The 21,503-nt window shown below is 41.0% G+C and overlaps 1 protein-coding gene across 13 annotated transcripts in view; it reads right to left on the minus strand.

The window, feature by feature from the left end:
* Positions 1–21,503, minus strand: part of actr3b (actin related protein 3B) — a 52,945-nt gene that overhangs the window by 10,647 nt on the left and 20,795 nt on the right. For 4 of the 13 annotated variants that reach the window (XM_035530908.2, XM_081696362.1, XM_081696364.1 and 1 more), the window contains one exon: positions 12,607–13,496. The exons of 3 other annotated variants lie outside the window; for them this stretch is intronic. In XM_035530908.2, coding sequence (XP_035386801.1) covers positions 13,347–13,496 — 150 coding nt within the window. In that variant the 3' untranslated portion in view covers positions 12,607–13,346. Of the gene's footprint in view, positions 1–7,070; positions 8,411–12,602; positions 13,497–21,503 lie in introns of those variants that run through there. 6 more of the 13 variants (XM_081696369.1, XM_081696365.1, XM_081696370.1 and 3 more) reach the window with 4 other exon arrangements.

A 21,503-nucleotide genomic window follows, 5' to 3' on the forward strand; every position in this document is an offset into this window, starting at 1 on the left:
GCTTTGTGCATGGACACGGACAGAATTTGTGCTCCACTGGAGTCCGTGCATTCCTGACAAAGCATCATAAGCCATTCTCTGGTCTGCAAGATCCACGGTGCTTCACGACTTTGTGTTTCCCCTGCTCTGACACAACTGAGCAAAGTGTATTAGTATAGGCGCACTGCTGCACACTAAACACACTCCCAGGACCACAGTAGCTTTAAGGTCACTGTGGCCGGGGACTGGAGCCAGGGGTCAATGCTGAACCGGTAACGTCTGCGTGTGGTTAATGGTAGCCTCCTTACATGTGAACTTCTCTTTCAGTAGGTCACTGGACCCAGAGAGAGATGTCTCTGATGAGAGCCATGACGCTGGAAAACAAGTCACACTTGCTTGAAAAGCAAGACGAATAATGAGGAGCCGCATAGGGCCATTTCCTGTTCCTGTTATCTCTGTATATTTGTGTAATAAAGGCAAATTCTGTCCCACCTCCTCACATCCTGTTTTCCTGCCAAGACCTGGAACACACAAGTCACTTCAGACAATGAAGCACAGCGTAATGTGGCAGAAGCAGCCAGACACTTGCAGATAAAAGCAATCTGTACATCAGTGAAAAAACAGAGAAAGGTCAAAACCGGCATAAGACAGTAACAATATCAGAGGGACATTTAGTGGGAATAACCAGGAACCAAAAGGCAAAGAAAGCCAGAAGGCAAAATACGACTAGGCAAACAAACAAAAGGGGTAAATCTGGGGTGAAAAACAGAAACGAGACCAGGAACTAACACACAGTAATAACACTCAGCTCTGTGCACACAGTTGCAATAGGTCATAACGAGAGCATGATGACCAACAGCATATATAGGATCTGGAGAGCGGCTCCTGATTGGATGAAGTTTGAGGATTGAGCTCCACCTGAGTCCCCAGGGGATTATGGGAATCTGAGTGCAGAGCTGCAGGGCCAAGGAGTGGCATGACACACAAACGTCACTTTTATTGGCAGAGCCAAATGTGTGGGGTGATGTGGGGTGAACGAACTTTTAGTGAAACTGTCATTGTCATTCAGCAAGTCAGAAGCAAACACAAGCCATTATCCTTCACCTTGAGAAACACGTCTATCCTTTTTGATCTTACCTACATGATTATTCATATCATCTTCCTGGGGACCGTGGGGATTCCTAATCTCACACAGACGGCGTGCCTTCCTAAACTCATGCCTGTACGTCAGGGAATTAAATAGCTGTTATCTTGTTTAATAAGGTGGACATATTTGGTGTTTTTTACAAAATATTTGTGCTCAGGGCTTTGATTGAAGACAAGATATATCTTGGGTTTATCATTTGTTTTTATTGCTGTGGGACTGCCTACAAGGCTTGCACAGAAGGGGAATTTTGCTGGACCACCTTTGGGTTAGCCTTCTCTAACCTTAACCCTTTAATGTTGTCCCTTACCCTAACCCTGTAATGTTGTCTCTAACTCTAACCCTTTAATGTCTCTAGCATTAACCCTTTAATGTCTCTAACTCTAACCCTTTAATGTCTCTAACCCTAACCCTGTAATGTTGTCTCTAACTCTAACCCTTTAATGTCTCTAACCCTAACCCTTTAATGTCTCTAACTCTAACCCTTTAATGTCTCTAGCATTAACCCTTTAATGTCTCTAGCATTAACCCTTTAATGTCTCTACCTCTAACCCTTTAATGTCTCTAACCCTAACCCTGTAATGTTGTCTCTAACTCTAACCCTTTAATGTCTCTAACCCTAACCCTTTAATGTCTCTAACCCTAACCCTGTAATGTTGTCACTAACTCTAACCCTTTAATGTCTCTAACCCTAACCCTTTAGTGTCTCTAACTCTAACCCTGTAATGTCTCTAACCCTAACCCTGTAATGTTGTCTCTAACTCTAACCCTTTAATGTCTCTAGCACTAACCCTTTAATGTCTCTAACCCTAACCCTGTAATGTTGTCACTAACTCTAACCCTTTAATGTCTCTAACCCTAACCCTTTAGTGTCTCTAACTCTAACCCTGTAATGTCTCTAACCCTAACCCTGTAATGTTGTCTCTAACTCTAACCCTTTAATGTCTCTAGCACTAACCCTTTAATGTCTCTAACCCTAACCCTGTAATGTTGTCTCTAACCCTAACCCAGTAATGTCTCTAACCCTAACCCTTTAATGTCTCTAACCTTAACCCTTTAATGTCTCTAACCTTAACCCTTTAATGTTGTCCCTTACCCTAACCCTGTAATGTTGTCTCTAACTCTAACCCTTTAATGTCTCTAGCACTAACCCTTTAATGTCTCTAACTCTAACCCTTTAATGTCTCTAACCCTAACCCTTTAATGTCTCTAACCCTAACCCTGTAATGTCTCTAGCGCTAACCCTTTAATGTCTCTAACCCTAACCCTGTAATGTTGTCTCTAACTCTAACCCTTTAATGTCTCTAGCACTAACCCTTTAATGTCTCTAACCCTAACCCTGTAATGTCTCTAGCGCTAACCCTTTAATGTCTCTAACCTTAACCCTTTAATGTCTCTAACCCTAACCCTGTAATGTTGTCTCTAACTCTAACCCTTTAATGTCTCTAGCACTAACCCTTTAATGTCTCTAACCCTAACCCTGTAATGTCTCTAACCCTAACCCTGTAATGTTGTCTCTAACCCTAACCCTTTAATGTCTCTAGCACTAACCCTTTAATGTTGTTTCTAACCCTAACCCTTTAATGTCTCTAACCCTAACCCTGTAATGTTGTCTCTAACCCTAACCCTGTGATGTTGTCAATACCAGATTTGCTTCCTTGTTTATTTACCTTAGTAATATAATAATAGGATATATTATGAAAAATTAATTTTCTCAGAGCTTTTGCACATGCACTAGCTGCCCACTAACTCGAATGAACACAACCTAGTCCGGTTTATTGTGCTTTGGCTCTGCCTGTTTGGTAGCTGTTAGCTGTGTGACAGGAGAGACATTTATCTGATGGTGGGATCTACAGTTTGTAGGTAAATCTGTGCAAATTCACAAAGTGTAACTGTAAGATTTTTTTGTTCTTGTTTACTGAAGAACAATATTAATCATTTAAATTTTCTATGCAATTTGCAGGATGAACTATACTCTCAACTGGGATTTCAAGCTTATTTCTGTATTTTACCTTGCAGTGTTTGTTTCGTTTAATGTTCTTTCCGTGCTAATTTACAACATTAATAATCTCCCTTCAAAGTGTCCTTTTGTAATGGCTTTAATAGCTTGTAATTGCGGCTTGTTACTCATTCAGCACCTAGAGGAAAGTTCAGCACCATGGACAGCTCCCTGTGGCTATAGACTGTGGGTTCTGAGGCCCCCGGTCCACATCTGTTAATCGGCTAAATCGGTCCTACAAACATCAAATGAATGTTTTTCAACCTTCTGACTGTGTATAAAGAGCACAGAGGTACCTGCTGATGTTTGTACACTGATGGGAAATGTTTAATTACAACTGTTCATCAGGAAAACTGTTCAACAGGCAATGATCTTAACCAGGACTCACTGAACAGACATATAAAGTGAAGAGCTATTCGGCTGATATGTGAGCTCTGTTTTTTTCATAATGCTACGGCCTTATTTAGGCTACTGTCTCTTTCAAAAAGCCACTTCACTGGTAAAGCCATTATTGATAATGTCCTTATTGACGTGTCGCTAGAATGATTAATGAGGCCCAGCACACACCTCACTGTGAACTCTTGAATATATCCACCACAGATCCTTTGCAGTCAAAGGTATTCTGCAAAAAGCTTTGAGTCTGATCCACAGCCAAGCATGAGCTCACAGTGTGACCTTGAAAATACTTTTTAGAATTTCATTACTCCAAATATGAAGGGATGACTACATATGTGTTTGTAGACTGAATAAACTGTGTGTGTGGAGGGGGTTGTTATTGGAGGGTTTTTTTAGACATAAGAGGTCAAGGGAAGCTTTATGTAAAAGATTATAAAAACAACCACAGTACCAAGGTGGCCCTGGGAGAGTGGCCCAGTTTAACCATACTGGCATGTCTTCTGAAAAGACACTCTGTAGAGAAGTCAGGCAAAGAGATTCCAAACGCCAACAGTGATTCTGAAACACTACATGCAGCTGCAATGCCTGGGTAAGAGAGAGAAAGAGAAAGAGAGAGAGAGAGAGAGAGAGAGAGAGAGAGAGAGAGAGAGAGAGAGAGAGAGAAGGAGGGATTGCACCAAAAATTGATAATGCTTATGATGAGAGCCACGTTTGGGTGTCTGTGTGATGTGTACCAGCCTGGCTGTCTCTGGGCGTACCTGGAGGAGAAAGAAGCTTTAGTGTTTACTGAGAATCTCATCGGAATCTCTGCAGAAGAGTCCCCTAGCAGAGACACTGTCTCAGAAGAGTCCCCTAGCAGAGACACTGTCTCAGAAGAGTCCCCTAGCAGAGACACTGTCTCAGAAGAGTACCCTAACAGAGACACTGTCTCAGAAGAGTCCCCTAGCAGAGACACTGTCTCAGAAGAGTCCCCTAGCAGAGACACTGTCTCAGAAGAGTCCCCTAGCAGAGACACTGTCTCAGAAGAGTCCCCTAGCAGAAACACTGTCTCAGAAGAGTCCCCTAGCAGAGACACTGTTACAGTGTGGAAAGAGCTACAAGAAGTCCCCAATCCACATTTTTGATGGCATAAGCTCTACCACCCAGTGCTTGGGGGTCAGTGGATGCTTCTGCATTGTTAGCCCCCAGAAAATATATTTAGGTCAAAACATGATATCAGGATTGTTGTTTGACGACTAATGCAGATGGTTCTTACAAGGCAGAGCTTATGAGAAAAGATGCGTAGCCTTGACCAAGAAGAGAGGATGAGCAGAGGAGCGAGAAACAGAGGAGAAACAGGAGAAGTAACGAGAGGGAGGAAGAGAAAACAGCAAGTGGTTATGGCATGCCATGTGTATATGGAGGGAGTGAAACCAGCCGGGAATGTGTTTGTAGTCTTCCTCAGTACGTCCGCTGCCATGCACCCTACACACGGAGGAACATCAGAGCCTGCAGAATGACTAACACAACACATAGGCATTCCTGTACCCCCACTAACAGTATGCTGTGCGAGGGTGGTGATGGTGGGGGGATTGAGTCCTGAGAGCTTCGATAAATGCTTTTCATTTTCACAGGCCTGTCAAATTAAAGCACATGTTTTTGCATTTTGTTGCAAGTCTTAACCACGCTTTGTCCCCTTGGTAATTGTGCTCGCGTCATCAGACTTACGAAACCAGACATTGGATGTAGTGTCAGTTCATCTCAGCCTATGAGAATGAGAGTCGCCCCACACCGCTCAATTCTAATTAACATGATGTATCTACAATCACAACAATCACTTGCATCATCTCCCTGGAATTATTTTCTTTTGGAAGCTTACGTAACGAGCACTCCAATCACGGATCTGGATGTAGATTGCAGAGAGCTATCTTTCACTTCATTTGGCTTTTAGGGATAAGTCCATATGCTAAGCCCATTAATGACATGCTAATAGAGACCTGACAGCAAAACAACCAGTATGACATGTGATAATCAAGGGCGCATGGGATAATTAACTTCCCCTCTATTAGTCACGACCGCGACCTCATTTCCAGTCATAGGAAGAACAAGGGATCAGCTCCCAGTCTCATTTAACACTCGCACACAGCAGAGTGGAGAGAGCAATGCACGGAGGGTGGCGTCTAATATCCAGACTCTTACTGCGTAACGCTGTTCATTCGTTAATCAATTAATAGGCTGGTTTGATGTGGAGAATGTTACATCCATTGTATGGATTTTGGCTGACAAAGCAAAAACATGCGACTGGACTGGCACAGTAAAGCATTTCCTCGTGCAGAGCTCTCAGGCTATGAGCATCCCTTCTTCACACATCACTGTCCCCACTGCCATTTAGACATGTGTGTATTTGGGAGGAAAGGAAGCTACTTTAGCTGAACTTTAGAAGGGTTTTTTTTTTTTCGAGTCATGATTTTTTTTCCCCTTTCAGACTTTACATGATTGCCAAGCTCCCTACTGACTAATTATCTCCGTGCTCAGGGGGATGGGGGGGAGGAGGGTTTACTGCACTGATTCATCTCCTCAGCCCCCCCCCCCCCCCCCTTCTTTGGACTCAGACAAAGATCCATTCTCAGCTGTGGGAAGGCCGTACCTCGGCTTTTAATGAGCGATTCTGGGTAGAGTGTCCAGAACCTCAGGAGCCCACCTTAGCACCGGGTTGTCAAACTGCACGGAGACAGGGTGTCTAGAAGAGTAGCAGAAGCACTGAGCTTGGTGTCTGAACTGACTGCGTGTCTTACCCAGCACAGTAGACCTTCACTGTCCACTGAACTATCTACACTGCCCACAGATGATTCACGTAGCTGATTCAGGTCTTTGTCTTTTCTATTGATTTTGGTTTTAAAAAAATCTATATAGTTTTTTTCTGTTAATATAGTAGCAATAATACCAAATTTTGATAAGCAAATGTAATAGAGAGCATTAAATACCTAAAATAATATTAGTCTATCATATAAATAAATGATGTATGAACAATACTGTGACTCATTAATATTAATCACCAAATGATAATTAACAAATGCTAATGCTAATTAACAAATGCTAATATTAATCAGCTAATACTGCAGAATATAAACATGTGTAACTCTTTATAAGTCTGTGATCACAAAGTGAATCAGATGATATGATCAGAGCAACGTGAATGGAGGAAAAGGGTGGATGGATATTCATGGGTGGAGAAGATCGCCCTAAGAGACCAAATCTGGCCCAAGAGTTCATAGCTACCAATAAGAAACTGTTTTGAAGCACGAGATGAAATCTTTTTGCTCAAACTGTCCAGGAGTCTACCATTGAGTCTGCTCTTTATAGCATGTGGGCTGTTTGTAACAGATGTTCTATGGATAAATGTGTATATGCTATAAAGGTTTGTCAGAGACTGAAAAGAGAAGCACACTGGCCACTGGTTGTGGAGAGGACTGGGGTCCAGACTGGTGCTGCTTCCAGAACCCAGTCTGCCACTGGTCCAAGTGGCACTGGTGACACTATAGCTCCTCCCATCTTGACTAAGTTCATTCGTGAAAAAAATAAAGTATGTGTGTGTAAAATACAATTTTATTTAAAAATCACTGTGCATGACACCAGAATTAAGTACGTGTCTCTTGTCTTTTTGACCTGTACAGAGTAGTGAGCCGATGGTTAACTGTGTTAATGTGATCACTAATACAAGGTCTCGTAGTCCTTTGCGATTAGAAGTGCTTGCAGAGGGCCATGGAATTAGAGTGCTGCGATGATCAAAGCTGAACTGTAGAGTCGCGTTACAATACATTCAGAATGAAAAGTCCATTTCAAAGGGAATCTCCAGCACCAGTGACATCTCTGATAGTACCTGAAGAGTAGAGCTGAGGACTCTTATTTTGGTGAGCTAATACTGGGTTTAACTCAGGCTTAACACTATCGTGACAGCAGCTCTGTGTCTAACCACCTCAGTCACTATGGCAACTTTCTTTTTGAGGTTAGCATGTGCACTGAGGTTAGCATAATGTGTGCAAGGATACTCTCTGTCACGTCCTAACAAGTGCTCTCGCCTCTTTGAAGTCTCATGTCATGCTTCCTGCTATTTCAGCCAAACATTTTCATGCATCTCTCATTTTGTTTTCAGCATCTCTCAACATACTGCCACTTTTTGTTAATGTTTGTTTGTGAAATAGCCAGTGATAACAGCATAAACAGTTAAAAGGTGGTGAATCCTTTCTTCAGGAAAACCTTAGTATGCTAACTTGGCTCTTTGGTGTGAAGATTAGAACATCATAATCTTTATATCATTGTAAGAGGTCCAAAATCAGCATGTAGTATCCATAACTACAGTTCATAACATCAGCTCGGAGACCCGGAGGGCCTAATGCAGTTTGGAAACAAACCATTCTGCGTGTGACCTGTAGACAGCTGTTAGGATGGAGCCAGCACCTTTGTGTTTACTGGCACGGCCTCTACTTCCTGCTTCACCTGTTCAGCGTGTCCTTGTGCTGCTTGTGGGTTTGTTCCTCGGAAATATCTCCTCACTCCTGGTCTATGGGTGCAGTCTGAATCCTGCAAGGCGGAGGTTCTTTAATCCTGCTTCCTTTTGCTGCTGCCCGCGGGCGTTTGTTCGCTACACTCTGCAGCCCTCGTAGAAGAAAGCACCACAGAAACCAAAACAAGTGCAGCTGCTGGGGATCAGACGATATCTGACGGTCCTTCTTTTGCAACTGCTAGGCCCAATGACTCTGTGTTTCCTGCCAATAATTGGTTGCGACTGCTGCACATTTTTGCTCTCTCCTGGAATGACTGTCTGCCTGTTTCTCAAGATCATAATCTCCAACCACCTGAAGGGTCCATAGCTGTTTTTCATACAGATGTGCAATTCAAATGCTTTCCAAAAGCTTGACATAAAAAGTGGGAAAGGGGATACACAACAAATACATTCAGCCTTAGAGAATATTGAGACTAATGCAATAAAAATAAACTTAACAACTAAACAAACTTATACTGATGTAAAAAACAATGAAGTCATAAAACAGACGTCCCATGGCATTCTAAGAGACTGTGGCTAAATACACTGAGTAACAAAGTTTCCTTTTCTTGTTTCAGAAGCTAAACTAGGTGGATTGCATAGTAATGTTTACACTGAATTTGAAGCTGTTTTTAGAATTTTAAGTATATATATATATATATATATATATATATATATATATATATATATATATATATATATATATATGTATATATATATATATATATATATATATATAGTGTATAGTCCACTTTCATAAATCACCTTACACAGCAGTTGCTAATCCCTGTCTTACCTGTAGCAGGTTAAAACTGCAGCTGACAGACCCCAGAACAGTATCTCCTCTATGCTATTTCAAGGTTGTTATTTGCTTTTAAAGTCTTTCATGGTACAATTATTATTGCGAACGTTTCCATCCTCATTTACCCTGCAGGTTTCTTGCCATGGGGTAAATGGGCTTCTTCCTTCGCAGTGACACCTGCTTAACATTTGAGGTTTTTTTTCCAACTATTCACACTTCTAAATCTTTCTGAACATTGTACAGTCAAAGCAACTGAAAATATTACCCCAGTCATTCAACTCTTTTATGTTAACTGTAAAACACGGTCACTGTTGTCTTTGCAGGAGTACTGATTTGGTCGTCTGATGACTCCAGATTAGGGCACTTATCCCAGTCGTGTCTGTATAGGCCCGTGCAGGGCCAAGCAGGAGTTTCGTTAAATGCACACCTGTGAGAAAACACGTTCCTACCTCAGTGTGTTGCAGCCTTTGAAATACAGCATAATGTTTTGTTTGTAATGTTTGTCTCAAATCCTCCAGAGTTTCTCGCACCCTGTGGCCACAGAGGGAAAACAATATTTCATCTGTTCTGTCGCAGCTGTCTGCTGTTCATGCTTGAGCTTGGAGCTGCTCTATCGGGGCTTAGTCTTGTTGTTGTTGTTGTTGTTATTGTTTACATTTTTATAGTGCCTTTCTCATACTACAGGACATTTTACAGACAGATATCAGCTTTTTCAAACACTCACACACAGAAGAGAAGCGCAGCCAATTTGCACACAGGGTATTCTCAGACCCACAGACCACAGACCCCTGGGGGAGGAGGTTAAGGCCAGGACACAGCACCGACCATCAGTGGACACACACACACACACACACACACACACACACATACTTAGAGTATCCAATCAACCTAACCTTTGTAGTCAGACTCTTTCAAAGCTTGTCTGAGTCATTTGTTCTCCTTGTCTTTGGACTTAGTGCTGGTCCACAAAGTGGTGGCTTTAGAGTTGTTTTCACACCCAGCCTATATTATGGTGGATGATGTCAATCAAATATCAAATATCGATCAATATGTGAAATATCATAACCAACTTAAATCCAACTGTGTCCTAAGCATACATTTCTAAGAATCTTTTCCAGTCTGGAACTAAATAATACCAAGCACCTTCTCTATTCCAGTGTGTGTTTAAGTAATACAAAACACCTTCTCTATACCAGTTGTGTGTTTAAGTGATTCCACATACCTTCTCTATACCAGTTGTGTGTTTAATACCAAACACCTTCTCTATACCAGTGTGTGTTTAATACCAAACACCTTCTCTATACCAGTGTGTGTTTAAATAATACCAAACACCTTCTCTATACCAGTTGTGTGTTTAAGTAATACCAAACACCTTCTCTATACCAGTTGTGTGTTTAAGTAATACCAAACACCTTCTCTATACCAGTTGTGTGTTTAAGTAATACCAAACACCTTCTCTATACCAGTTGTGTGTTTAAGTAATCCCAAACACCTTCTCTATATTGTCATGGTTCTCCACTCTGGCATTCTTTTTGTTTTTGTTTTGTATAGTCTCCACCATGTTACATATTTTGTATAGTCTCCACCATGTTACATATTTTGTATAGTCTCCACCATGTTACATATTTTGTATAGTCTCCACCATGTCACATATTTTGTATAGTCTCCACCATGTCACATATTTTGTATAGTCTCCACCATGTTACATATTTTGTATAGTCTCCACCATGTTACATATTTTGTATAGTCTCAACCATGTCACATATTTTGTATAGTCTCCACCATGTCACATATTTTGTATAGTCTCCACCATGTTACATGTTTTGTATAGTCTCCACCATGTCACATATTTTGTATAGTCTCCACCATGTTACATATTTTGTATAGTCTCCATGTCACATATTTTGTATAGTCTCCACCATGTTACATATTTTGTATAGTCTCCACCATGTTACATGTTTTGTATAGTCTCCACCATGTTACATATTTTGTATAGTCTTCACCACGTTACATATTTTGTATAGTCTCCACCATGTTACATATTTTGTATAGTCTCCACCATGTTCCATATTTTGTATAGTCTCCACCATGTCACATATTTTGTATAGTCTCCACCATGTCACATATTTTGTATAGTCTCCACCATGTTACATGTTTTGTATAGTCTCCACCATGTTACATGTTTTGTATAGTCTCCACCATGTCACATATTTTGTATAGTCTCCACCATGTTACATATTTTGTATAGTCTCCACCATGTTACATATTTTGTATAGTCTCAACCATGTCACATATTTTGTATAGTCTCCACCATGTCACATATTTTGTATAGTCTCCACCATGTTACATGTTTTGTATAGTCTCCACCATGTCACATATTTTGTATAGTCTCCACCATGTTACATATTTTGTATAGTTTCCATGTCACATATTTTGTATAGTCTCCACCATGTTACATATTTTGTATAGTCTCCACCATGTTACATATTTTGTATAGTCTCCACCATGTTACATGTTTTGTATAGTCTCCACCATGTTACATGTTTTGTATAGTCTCCACCATGTCACATATGTTGTATAGTCTCCACCATGTTACATATTTTGTATAGTCTCCACCATGTTACATATTTTGTATAGTCTCCACCATGTCACAAATTTTGTATAGTCTCCACCATGTTACATATTTTGTATAGTCTCCACCATGTTACATATTTTGTATAGTCTCCACCATGTCACATATTTTGTATAGTCTCCACCATGTTACATGTTTTGTATAGTCTCCACCATGTTACATGTTTTGTATAGTCTCCACCATGTCACATATTTTGTATAGTCTCCACCATGTCACATATTTTGTATAGTCTCCACCATGTTACATATTTTGTATAGTCTCCACCATGTTACATATTTTGTATAGTCTCCACCATGTCACATATTTTGTATAGTCTCCACCATGTTACATATTTTGTATAGTCTCAACCATGTTACATATTTTGTATAGTCTCCACCATGTTACATATTTTGTATAGTCTCCACCATGTCACATATTTTGTATAGTCTCCACCATGTTACATATTTTGTATAGTCTCCACCATGTCACATATTTTGTATAGTCTCCACCATGTCACATATTTTGTATAGTCTCCACCATGTTACATATTTTGTATAGTCTCAACCATGTTACATATTTTGTATAGTCTCCACCATGTTACATATTTTGTATAGTCTCCACCATGTCACATATTTTGTATAGTCTCCACCATGTCACATATTTTGTATAGTCTCCACCATGTTACATATTTTGTATAGTCTCCACCATGTTACATATTTTGTATAGTCTCCACCATGTTACATATTTTGTATAGTCTCCACCATGTCACATATTTTGTATAGTCTCCACCATGTTACATATTTTGTATAGTCTCTGCCCTTCATTGTTTTCATCTGTGGCTCCACCCCTGTGATCTATCTATGTGTATATATACCCATGTACATCCCTGTGATCTACGTGTGTGTGTATGTGTGTTTGTGTGTGTGTGTGTGTGTGTGTGTGTGTGTGTATACCTGTAATCTGCTTAGATGAGACCACACAAGAGGGAGTGTTGATATACTGATTCTCAGCAGGGCTGTGATTTGGTCACAAGCTGGAGATGATCACAGTCCTGCTGACATTCAGTGCACCAGCGCTGCTTCTCATATGATATTGCTTTCATACAACAGCGCTACACCATTTATTCGTTAACAGCAATAAGCAGCAGGAGATTATGATTTGTTTGTTTAATATTTATTTGGCTCTGCCAGCACGAATAGTTCAGCAATTGGACTGGGACTGGACTGTTGCCAAGCAACGCACAAACACTTTCCTGCACAATAACGTGCTACTTTGTGTAGGCCTGTTACCACGGCACAGCTGTTATGCATCATGTACATTTATCTGTATGTTTGCTATTGCTGTGCAATAAGTGAAATAAGAGTTTATTGACAGTCACTGCAAAGGCTCCCTGTACATTCACTATGATTTACGTCAATGTTTTCTGTCTACCGGCTTTTCAACTGTGGACTGGACTGAGAAAAACATTAACACATCTGTATCCTGTTTCACCTCCTGCTTCAGTCAACTCACCACTACATATTCCAGTATGTGTAAGTCATTTCAAGTGATTTCCTCATAGATGTCCGCATATAAGCAAACAGGTTTTTACCTTCAGATTTCATTGAATTCTCACAACAGGAATTTGACTGAAGACATGTAAACTCTATCAGATTAATTAGTATTTAGAGGTGGACAGAAAGTTAAGGTTTCCTAATTTCTCACCAATACACCTTTTTGTTAAAACTCAGAATATGTTTCTCAGATTTGATTTTACAGTGCTCCATTCTAGATGGCGTTGGCTGCTTACTCTTAGACATCTCTGCATTAGAAAGCATTAAGCTCATGCGTTATATATGCAAAAAAAGGACAACCGTCTCTTCTTGTGCAGACGTGGGTGGTGATTTAGAATAGTCAATGGAAGAGATTTAAACCTGTGCAAGAGCACCGGAGTTGGTGCAGTACCGACCCAGAGGCACTGTGGCGAATACGGGGGAGAAGACAAGCCGAACGATGATGAAGAGAGGTTTGCTGAAGAAGAACACGCTGAAGACTGCGATGAGCCTAAAGCAGGACACAAAGATTACAATACAGGTGGGAAAGATAAATGCGAGGGTGATGGACACGCAGAAAAGAACCAGATTTCTGGAAAGCTTCCGTAAGATAATGTTTGCTTTTAAAAAAGCGCCATTAAAATAAGCACTGAATTGCAAAATTGTTCAGTTCTGTGCATACGTTCAGTAGTGCCGCAGTGTAGTGTGTTATGCGAATGTGTACGGCTCTACAGGTGCTGTCTTTATGCATCCTGTTGAAAACATGGCGCTTTGATATGCTCTGTAGTGCAAATGAAAATACAAGAGTGCAAGAAGCACTATAATGCTACTAGAAACAGAATAAAGTCTGCATCACACACACACAGACACACACAAACACATTATCAAAGCATGTTCAGTCAGCTTCACAGATCAGCTAATATGACTCTCTCTCTCTCTCACTCTCTCTCTCACTCACACACACACACACACACACACACACACACACACACATTATCAAAGCATGTTCAGTCAGCTTCACAGATCAGCTAATATGACTCTCACTCTCACTCTCTCTCTCACTCTCTCTCTCTCTCTCACTCACACACACACACACACACACACACACACACACACACACACACACACACACATACACACACACACACACACACAGAGTGAAAAGCACATCTTAAATGTGCTCTTTACTACACATTATAAAAAGCAGCTCATTATATCCCCACTCCCTGCTATTCAAATGGGTTCAGCTAATGGCTGTTTTTGTACTGAAAATAAAAGCACAGCAACCAAACGCAAAGCTGAACTGAAGAGCCGCAAGCCTTCGGAAGGGCAGCAACCGGAGTCTCCCTCTGTCTCTGCACATGGACCGGCAGCAGGACACAACACGCGTTGGACCATGACTCGTCTGCATAATCTGTTTGCTTGATGTATTAACAAACATGATGCATTAACAAACATCTTTGCACGTTCAAATAGCAAATTATGTCATTCAATGACATTTCTCACAGTGCCTTCCTTTGATACTACCTTTAAAGCATACTTTTGAATATTTTACACTGGTTTCATGACTCAGCAAATCAACATTTTAAACTGGAATTATGCAGTTTTGAAACATTCTTGCCCTGAATAGGTTTAAAAAGGGCAGTTAAACGAAATGTGTCAAACAAGAGTAATGCTAATATGGTAACCAGAAACATGTAATAGTTGGCAGCTACCATTGCTAGAGGTCTGTGTTAGCCTCACTAGTAATGTATGGATTAACTACTATGACTTTAGACTGTGCTTTTAACCTGCACGTTTCCTGGATTTAATGAGCTGTGTGCTGTCAGATGAAACTAATAAAAGTAGCTTTTTGTTCTGCCTTGTGTACTGTTTTCCCATGGCTCTTTATCCGGGTCCTAAATTTGGGATAATGACGCACGGAGACGGAGAGTTCATAGTCATCTTACATGAATCCCAGGTAATCGCTAAAGGGATGTGCTGTGATCTCTCCGTATCTGTTGAGATGTGTGATAAGAGACTAATTCGCTCTCTCGCTAGATAAAACAAGACGCAGCGTTTCAGTCTCCGGGATACAAGTAGTCCCCTGTGAGTAGTGTCTGGCAGGTCCTGCAGCTATGGACTTGATATTCTGCCTCTGAACCTTTCTCGCTTTTTTCTGCATTTGCATAGTGCTTGTCACTTATTTGCAATTTTGTCTCAGTGCACCAGTCAACAGGAGGGTAATTCAAACAGAAGTGTTATAAAACTCACGAAAACAAGACACATGCAGGTTCGAATAAAGAAAAATAATACACGTTCCACAACAGAGGATGAGAATGGTGAGCCTAGTCCTCCCTATTCTAGATGAAGGACTTTATATTTTGTTGTTTGTGTACTTGATGGCGTGAAACCTCCATTTGCTCATCGAGATCTGGTGTCCTGACACTTTATAACACTCTCAGACTAAAAATAAAGTGGATCCTGTAATCCTCACAATGCTTATATAGATATGAAGGTCTTTTTTGAAGGTTGACTTTGACCATGGAACTTCCAGTCTGGTGTACTCCTGGATCTTGGTTGTTCCACCCTGGATAGTGGCTCTGACACTCACTAGTCCTCATCCCCCCTCCTTCTGTTTAGTGTTCAGTCCCAGAGTGCTGGATTTGGGATGAAACCCTCCGTGCATTGTGAGGAGTTTCCTTGTCTTGATGCCAGTGGTTTCTATCTCCACCTTTGGCCAGTTTATTATGCCAGCGGGGTGTCTGATGACTGCTAGAGTGTAGGTGTTGATAGGTGTTTATAGCGCAGATCACATTTCTCCTGTTCAGCTCACTTCTCAGGACAAGTCTCACTCTTTGTAGGTATTTGGCTGTAGCTGCTTTCATGGTGGCCTCTTTATGGTTCCCTTTCCCCTTCATGTATGCATATATGCTGGTTGGATGTGAGAGGGTGGAGGGTAACATCTCAAAGATGAGTCGTGGTCATGAGCAAGCAATCAGGCTATCACTGTGTGTGTGTGTGTGTGTGTGTGTGTGTGTGTGTGAGTGTGTGTGTGTGTGTGTGTGTGTGTGTGTGTGTGTGTGTGAGTGTGTGTGTGTGCGTGTGTGTATGCGTGTGTGTGTGTGAGTGTGTGTGTGTGAGTGTGTGTGTGTGTGTGTGTGTGTGTGTGAGTGTGTGTGTGTGTGTGTGTGTGTGTGTGAGTGTGTGTGTGTGAGTGTGTGTGTGTGTGTGTGTGAGTGTGTGTGTGTGTGTGTGTGTGAGTGTGTGTGTGTGTGTGTGTGTGTGTGTGTGTGTGTGTGTGTGTGAGTGTGTGTGTGTGAGTGTGTGTGTGTGTGTGTGTGTGTGAGTGTGTGTGTGAGTGTGTGTGTGTGTGAGTGTGTGTGTGTGTGTGTGTGCGTGTGTGAGTGTGCGTGTGTGTGTGTGTGTGTGTGTGTGTGTATGAGCGGCATGTCTTTTCCTACTCTGATGAATGATCGTGCACGATTGCAAAAGCGACGTTTGTGAACAGACTGGCATATAAATGATAAGGGATCAGGGCCCTGAAGGTCAAGGTCTTTGACTAAAGTCCCATTTCAATGTTTTCTCCTACCACAGTCTGAATAAACAAGTCCTCTCCAGGAAAGCTTCGTCAAGTGAAGGCTCTTGGAACAGCGCCCTGGGTCTAATATCAGATTCAAAGCTGTTTGTCCTGACAGCATTAGCTGTCGGTTTCTGATCAGTGATGGCTGGATATGTTTGGGTGAGGGAACACTCTCAAGCCAGCAGTGACAGTGGTGTGTGTAAAACACCAGGGTGATACAGGTTGATGAATGGGGTAGGGGTGGGTAACAAATTGTTCATGGCATCAGATGGGCTACAGTATGTAACTGTGCATGTACAAAGTCTACCTATATGGTTGCTCCACACAAAGAGTACTTTAACATGAATGAGCAGCCATTTTTATAAGGTACAACGTATGTGTTGTTAATAAAGTGGCAGACTTTTAATAGAATACCCTAATTGAATTTACAGTTTAATCTAAGAGTAGAGTCTAAACTATGGAGAAAGACCAGTTTATACTAGGTCTGTCCAGTTTATACCAGTTTATACCAGGTCTGTCCAGCCCTGCTCTTAGAGAACCGTCTTTCTGCAGAATTGAGTTCCAGCTATAATCTAACTAGCCCTTATGCTCTGATGCTTCAGGCAGACTGGATCAGGTGCCTTATACATGGTTGGAATATCCACATTAGGGTGGGAACTGAGTTCCGTATGGTGGCAGGTCTCTATTAACAGAGCTGGGCACTCTTCCTTTAACCAATTAAGATATATGGACAGCAGAGGAGTCCCTTAGACAGCACTGCTGTTCTGCTGTTCTGATTAGTAAACACGGACCCGTGTGTCGTCCTTTGCAAAGGAAACTGGATCATTGTGGCGTAAACGAAGTTTGGAGAGGGCATCTTCAGGTCTTTGTGCTGGCGGCCTAATTGTTTCATTTGCAGCAGAAGTGTGTCGTGTCTTAGAGGTGCCGTGTGTACAGGTGTTTAATAAGACTCCAGCCATTTGACAGCACACACTGAGCAGTGAGCTCACTCATTCAATTAAGATACCAAAGAATGGACACCACCTGAGACTACTGTAAACTTTTTTGTTGGACACTAGTGCTGAGCTCTCTATTTCAAGTTTCATCGAGCTGTTTAGAATGTTTAATGGCTGCAATAAAGGTGCAATTTAAATGTTTAAAACATTACAAAATTATCTATTCTGTAAGTCTGTTGTTTTCCTGACATCTGAAAACTTCCCCCTTCGCACCCACCTTTGACTTCACAAATTTGATTGAATGGTTTTATTGTTTGAGCAAAAAATCCATTTTGGGTCTTGTGAATAGTATCATGTTTTGGGAAAATGCATTTTGAGACCTCATTACTGATTTCATCAGTGTCATCACATTTATTTGTGAGACAATTTGAAAGCAATCTCGAGTGTCCTTTTGGGCAAATGACCATCTAAGTAATTGAAATGATGCCCCTGTTTCTGTAGTTTAATGGCACTTAACATTTACATTCTGCCGGCTGTGCTTTAACATGGGTCAAAGCAGAGTGCCACGGCGCCCTGAGAGGACAAAGAGCTTCCTGTTTGGTTAATGCAGCATCATGTAATTAAATATGCCTGCACAGGATTCTTGTCTGTTTAGTATTTGCAATTCTAATGAGCTTTTGTCATGCTGCGAAAGACAGCATTGTGTTTTTTTCCAACTTGCTTTGTGACACAGAAACAAAATGATCACAGGTAAAGTTTCACTTGGAAGAGCTTAAAACTAAAAAAGTGAAATTTTCTCATTAGCAAAACAAAAAAACAAAACAAAAACAAAAAAAACAAAAAAACAAATAACACTTTTGTTTTGGGAAGAACGTATGATGTGGAATAAAACCATGATGTTATGCCTGACGAGGTCTGAGACAAATAACATGATCACGAAAATCAATTTGTTTGTCATCATTATCAAATAACTCACTGCAACACATTGCATTTCAATTGAATTCCCCACCAGTTGTCAGTTTTTAATTTAGCTGAATTTATATTTTTGCCTAAAAATATGTACATTGAATGTATCATTTTCAAGGAGAAAGAGGAGTTGCACAGACAATAGAGCAAACCCTTCATTGGAATAATGAATAGCAAACAGAATTCATGAATAAAAATGCATAGTCACTTTTGCCCTGTCACATCTGCGGAGATTTGCATATCCCTCTCCCGCTGCCAAATATTTAGCCCTCTGAGAGCCTCCACGCCAGCACACCTCAGCACGGGGCTCTGCGCTCAGGATGCCACAGTCAAGTGTTTAGCTGGTCACTACACTTCACCCAACCGGGAAGGCAGAGCTAACAACAGACCAGCCATTTCGCAAACACTCAAGCATCTGCCATGAAACTACTGCTGGGTTGGTTTTTGTTTGCACATGAAAGTCCTGACAAGCTGATGGTATAGTGGTGGTGGTGTTATATCTGTTTCTTTGAGAGTTTGCTTGTTTTGTTTAGTTTTTTGTTGTTTAAAGTTGAAAGATGGAGAACTTTCTCTTCCTTCTAGGCAATCTGTGACTCAAGGAAACTAAAATGATAAAGTACGCTAAAGTTTTGAGATAATTAGGTCAGAACTGTGATATGGCTGAAATGTTTACACAATTCCTGGTAACTGATCTCACCTGAAGCTGTTGTTTTGGAAATAGTGGGTTTTCTAAAAGTGCTATAATTTAGCATACTGAAACCAGCTTAGTGGTTATGGTACTTGACTAGTGAGCAGAAGATTGTCAGTTCAAGTCCCAGCACTGTTGTTTCCTTGTGCAAAACCCTCAACCCTCAGTTATGCAAGTTGTGTTCAGTCATAACTGTTGGTTCAGGTAAAAGTGCCAAATAAATGGAATGTATTTGAACTGACAGGCTTGTATCAAATATAGGGGCATGCTTCTGGCACAAAATTATATTTCAGAACTGATTTTCTATGTTTATTTAGTTTCTGAAAGCTGAATTAACAATTTATTATCAAGTAATATTGCAATCCAAATTAAAATAAAATTATGTACACTATACGGCCAAAAATATTACACCAATTTGATATTATTGGGCATCCCATCCCCAAACCATGGACATGAATATGGAATTGGTCACCTGTTTGTGGCTATAAACAGCCTCCGCTCTGCTTCCAAGGCTTTCCACAAGAGTATAGAGTGAGGTCAAACACTGGTGTCCAACAGGGATGACACTATGGCTCTGGGTAGACTACTGGAGTTCCTCTGCACCAAATATTCAAACCATTCAAACCTCACTTTGTGCACAGTCACCTGGAACAGGATGGCACCTTCCACAAAATTGTCTAAAAAACCTTAACATGCTGTGATATTACCATTACCTTCCACTGGACCCTGTCCCAAACTTTGAAAAACAGCCCCAAACAACTTTTCTTCCTTCACCAAACTTTACTGTTGGCATTCTGCATTCCTCCAGTGGGTGGAGTTCTCCTGGCATCCGCTAATCTACGATTAATCCATTAGACAGACAGCGAAACATAATTCATCACTCCAGAGAACGTCCTGTGGCAGCATGTGTTACACTTAGAAATAGTGGGTTTTCTAACTCCAGCCAGCACTTGGCATTGCACATGGTGATCTCAGGCTTGTGTGCAACCTCTTGGCCGTGGAAACCCATGTCGTGAATCCCCTGATGCACAGTTCTTGTGCTGATGTTGGAACTTGGTTTTGGAGTGATGCAGAAGAGACAGGCCCTGTTACATGCTACATGCCGAAGTGCTCGGGAGCTCTGCTCAGTGGGTTTGCATGGTGGACTGCTTTTTCGCTGAGCTGTTTTTGTTCTGAAACACATCTATTTGACAGTAACGGCTCTTATGGAAGATACAACAGGGCAGACATTTTACAAACTAATTTGTAGGCAGAGGAGGCATTATACGCCACGTTTAAAGTCACCGAGCTCTTTGTTACAACCTATTCTATTGCCAATATTTGTCTTTGGAGATTGCATGATTTTACATAGCTGTTAGCAAGGGGTGTGCTGAAATACCTGAACTCTAATAAGGAGGGGTGTCCACATACTTTCGGTTATAGTGTATATTGAACATTAATCTTAAATTTATATATCGAACATGACATTATGTAAGACTAATTGCTTATTTTATTATGTGCAAAAGTAACGCTGGGCCCGCGGATTGCATGCACACATAATCTGTTTCATGTAGTAAGTGCAGGCAACTCTATAGAAAAATTCAGCCCCAATAAATACTCTGTTTATAGAGCTGGATATTTTTGGAATACCATTCAGATTGGCCTGCCCCAAGAAGCAGGGCACACTGACCATGCTCAAACAAACATTAACAGTAAACTTTAGAATAGCTAAAAAATACACTGACAAGCCAAATGGAATGGTGCACATTGGCATTTGGTATTTTTAAAGTATTGTAGGCAACGCAGTGTATATCCTGAAGTAGAAGCATGAAAATACAATTTTTTGGTGAAAATGAACAGCTATTTATTCTAAGAATAGGTTTTGGAAAGACTCACACACAGCAGACGAAGTGGATGATATGTAGAAAAAGCCAACTAAAGGGTAACTACTCCATGAGGAGTGCAGACACATTACTACACTCCACATACACACAGATCACTTATTTAACAACTATTCACAATATGCTTATTTAACTAAAAGTCTCGGGGAGGCGCACGGCCAACTCTCTACAGTTCACTGGTGGATGCCACAATATGTCTGACAGGGTCAGTAAATGAAGGCCCTCAGCATTGTGACGGTCCCACACGGCTCTCACGGGCTGCCTCGGGTGGAGGCACAAAGATCGTATGACTTTGGTGCATTATTAATTATGCGAGGATTTTTTAAAATTTAGTTTTACTGTTTTTTACAAATCTATAACTGGATTTAAACATATTTTATTCATTTCACCCCTGTTTTAGTTGTGTTTAGACTTTACTTTAATTTACTTTAATTTACGAAGCTGTCACGGTAGGCCGGTCATTCTACAGGAGGGACACGCCCCCCAC

The sequence above is a fragment of the Electrophorus electricus genome, chromosome 14, assembly GCF_041902795.1.
Source record: "Electrophorus electricus isolate QZ-2024a chromosome 14, ASM4190279v1, whole genome shotgun sequence".
Classification (NCBI taxonomy): domain Eukaryota; kingdom Metazoa; phylum Chordata; class Actinopteri; order Gymnotiformes; family Gymnotidae; genus Electrophorus; species Electrophorus electricus.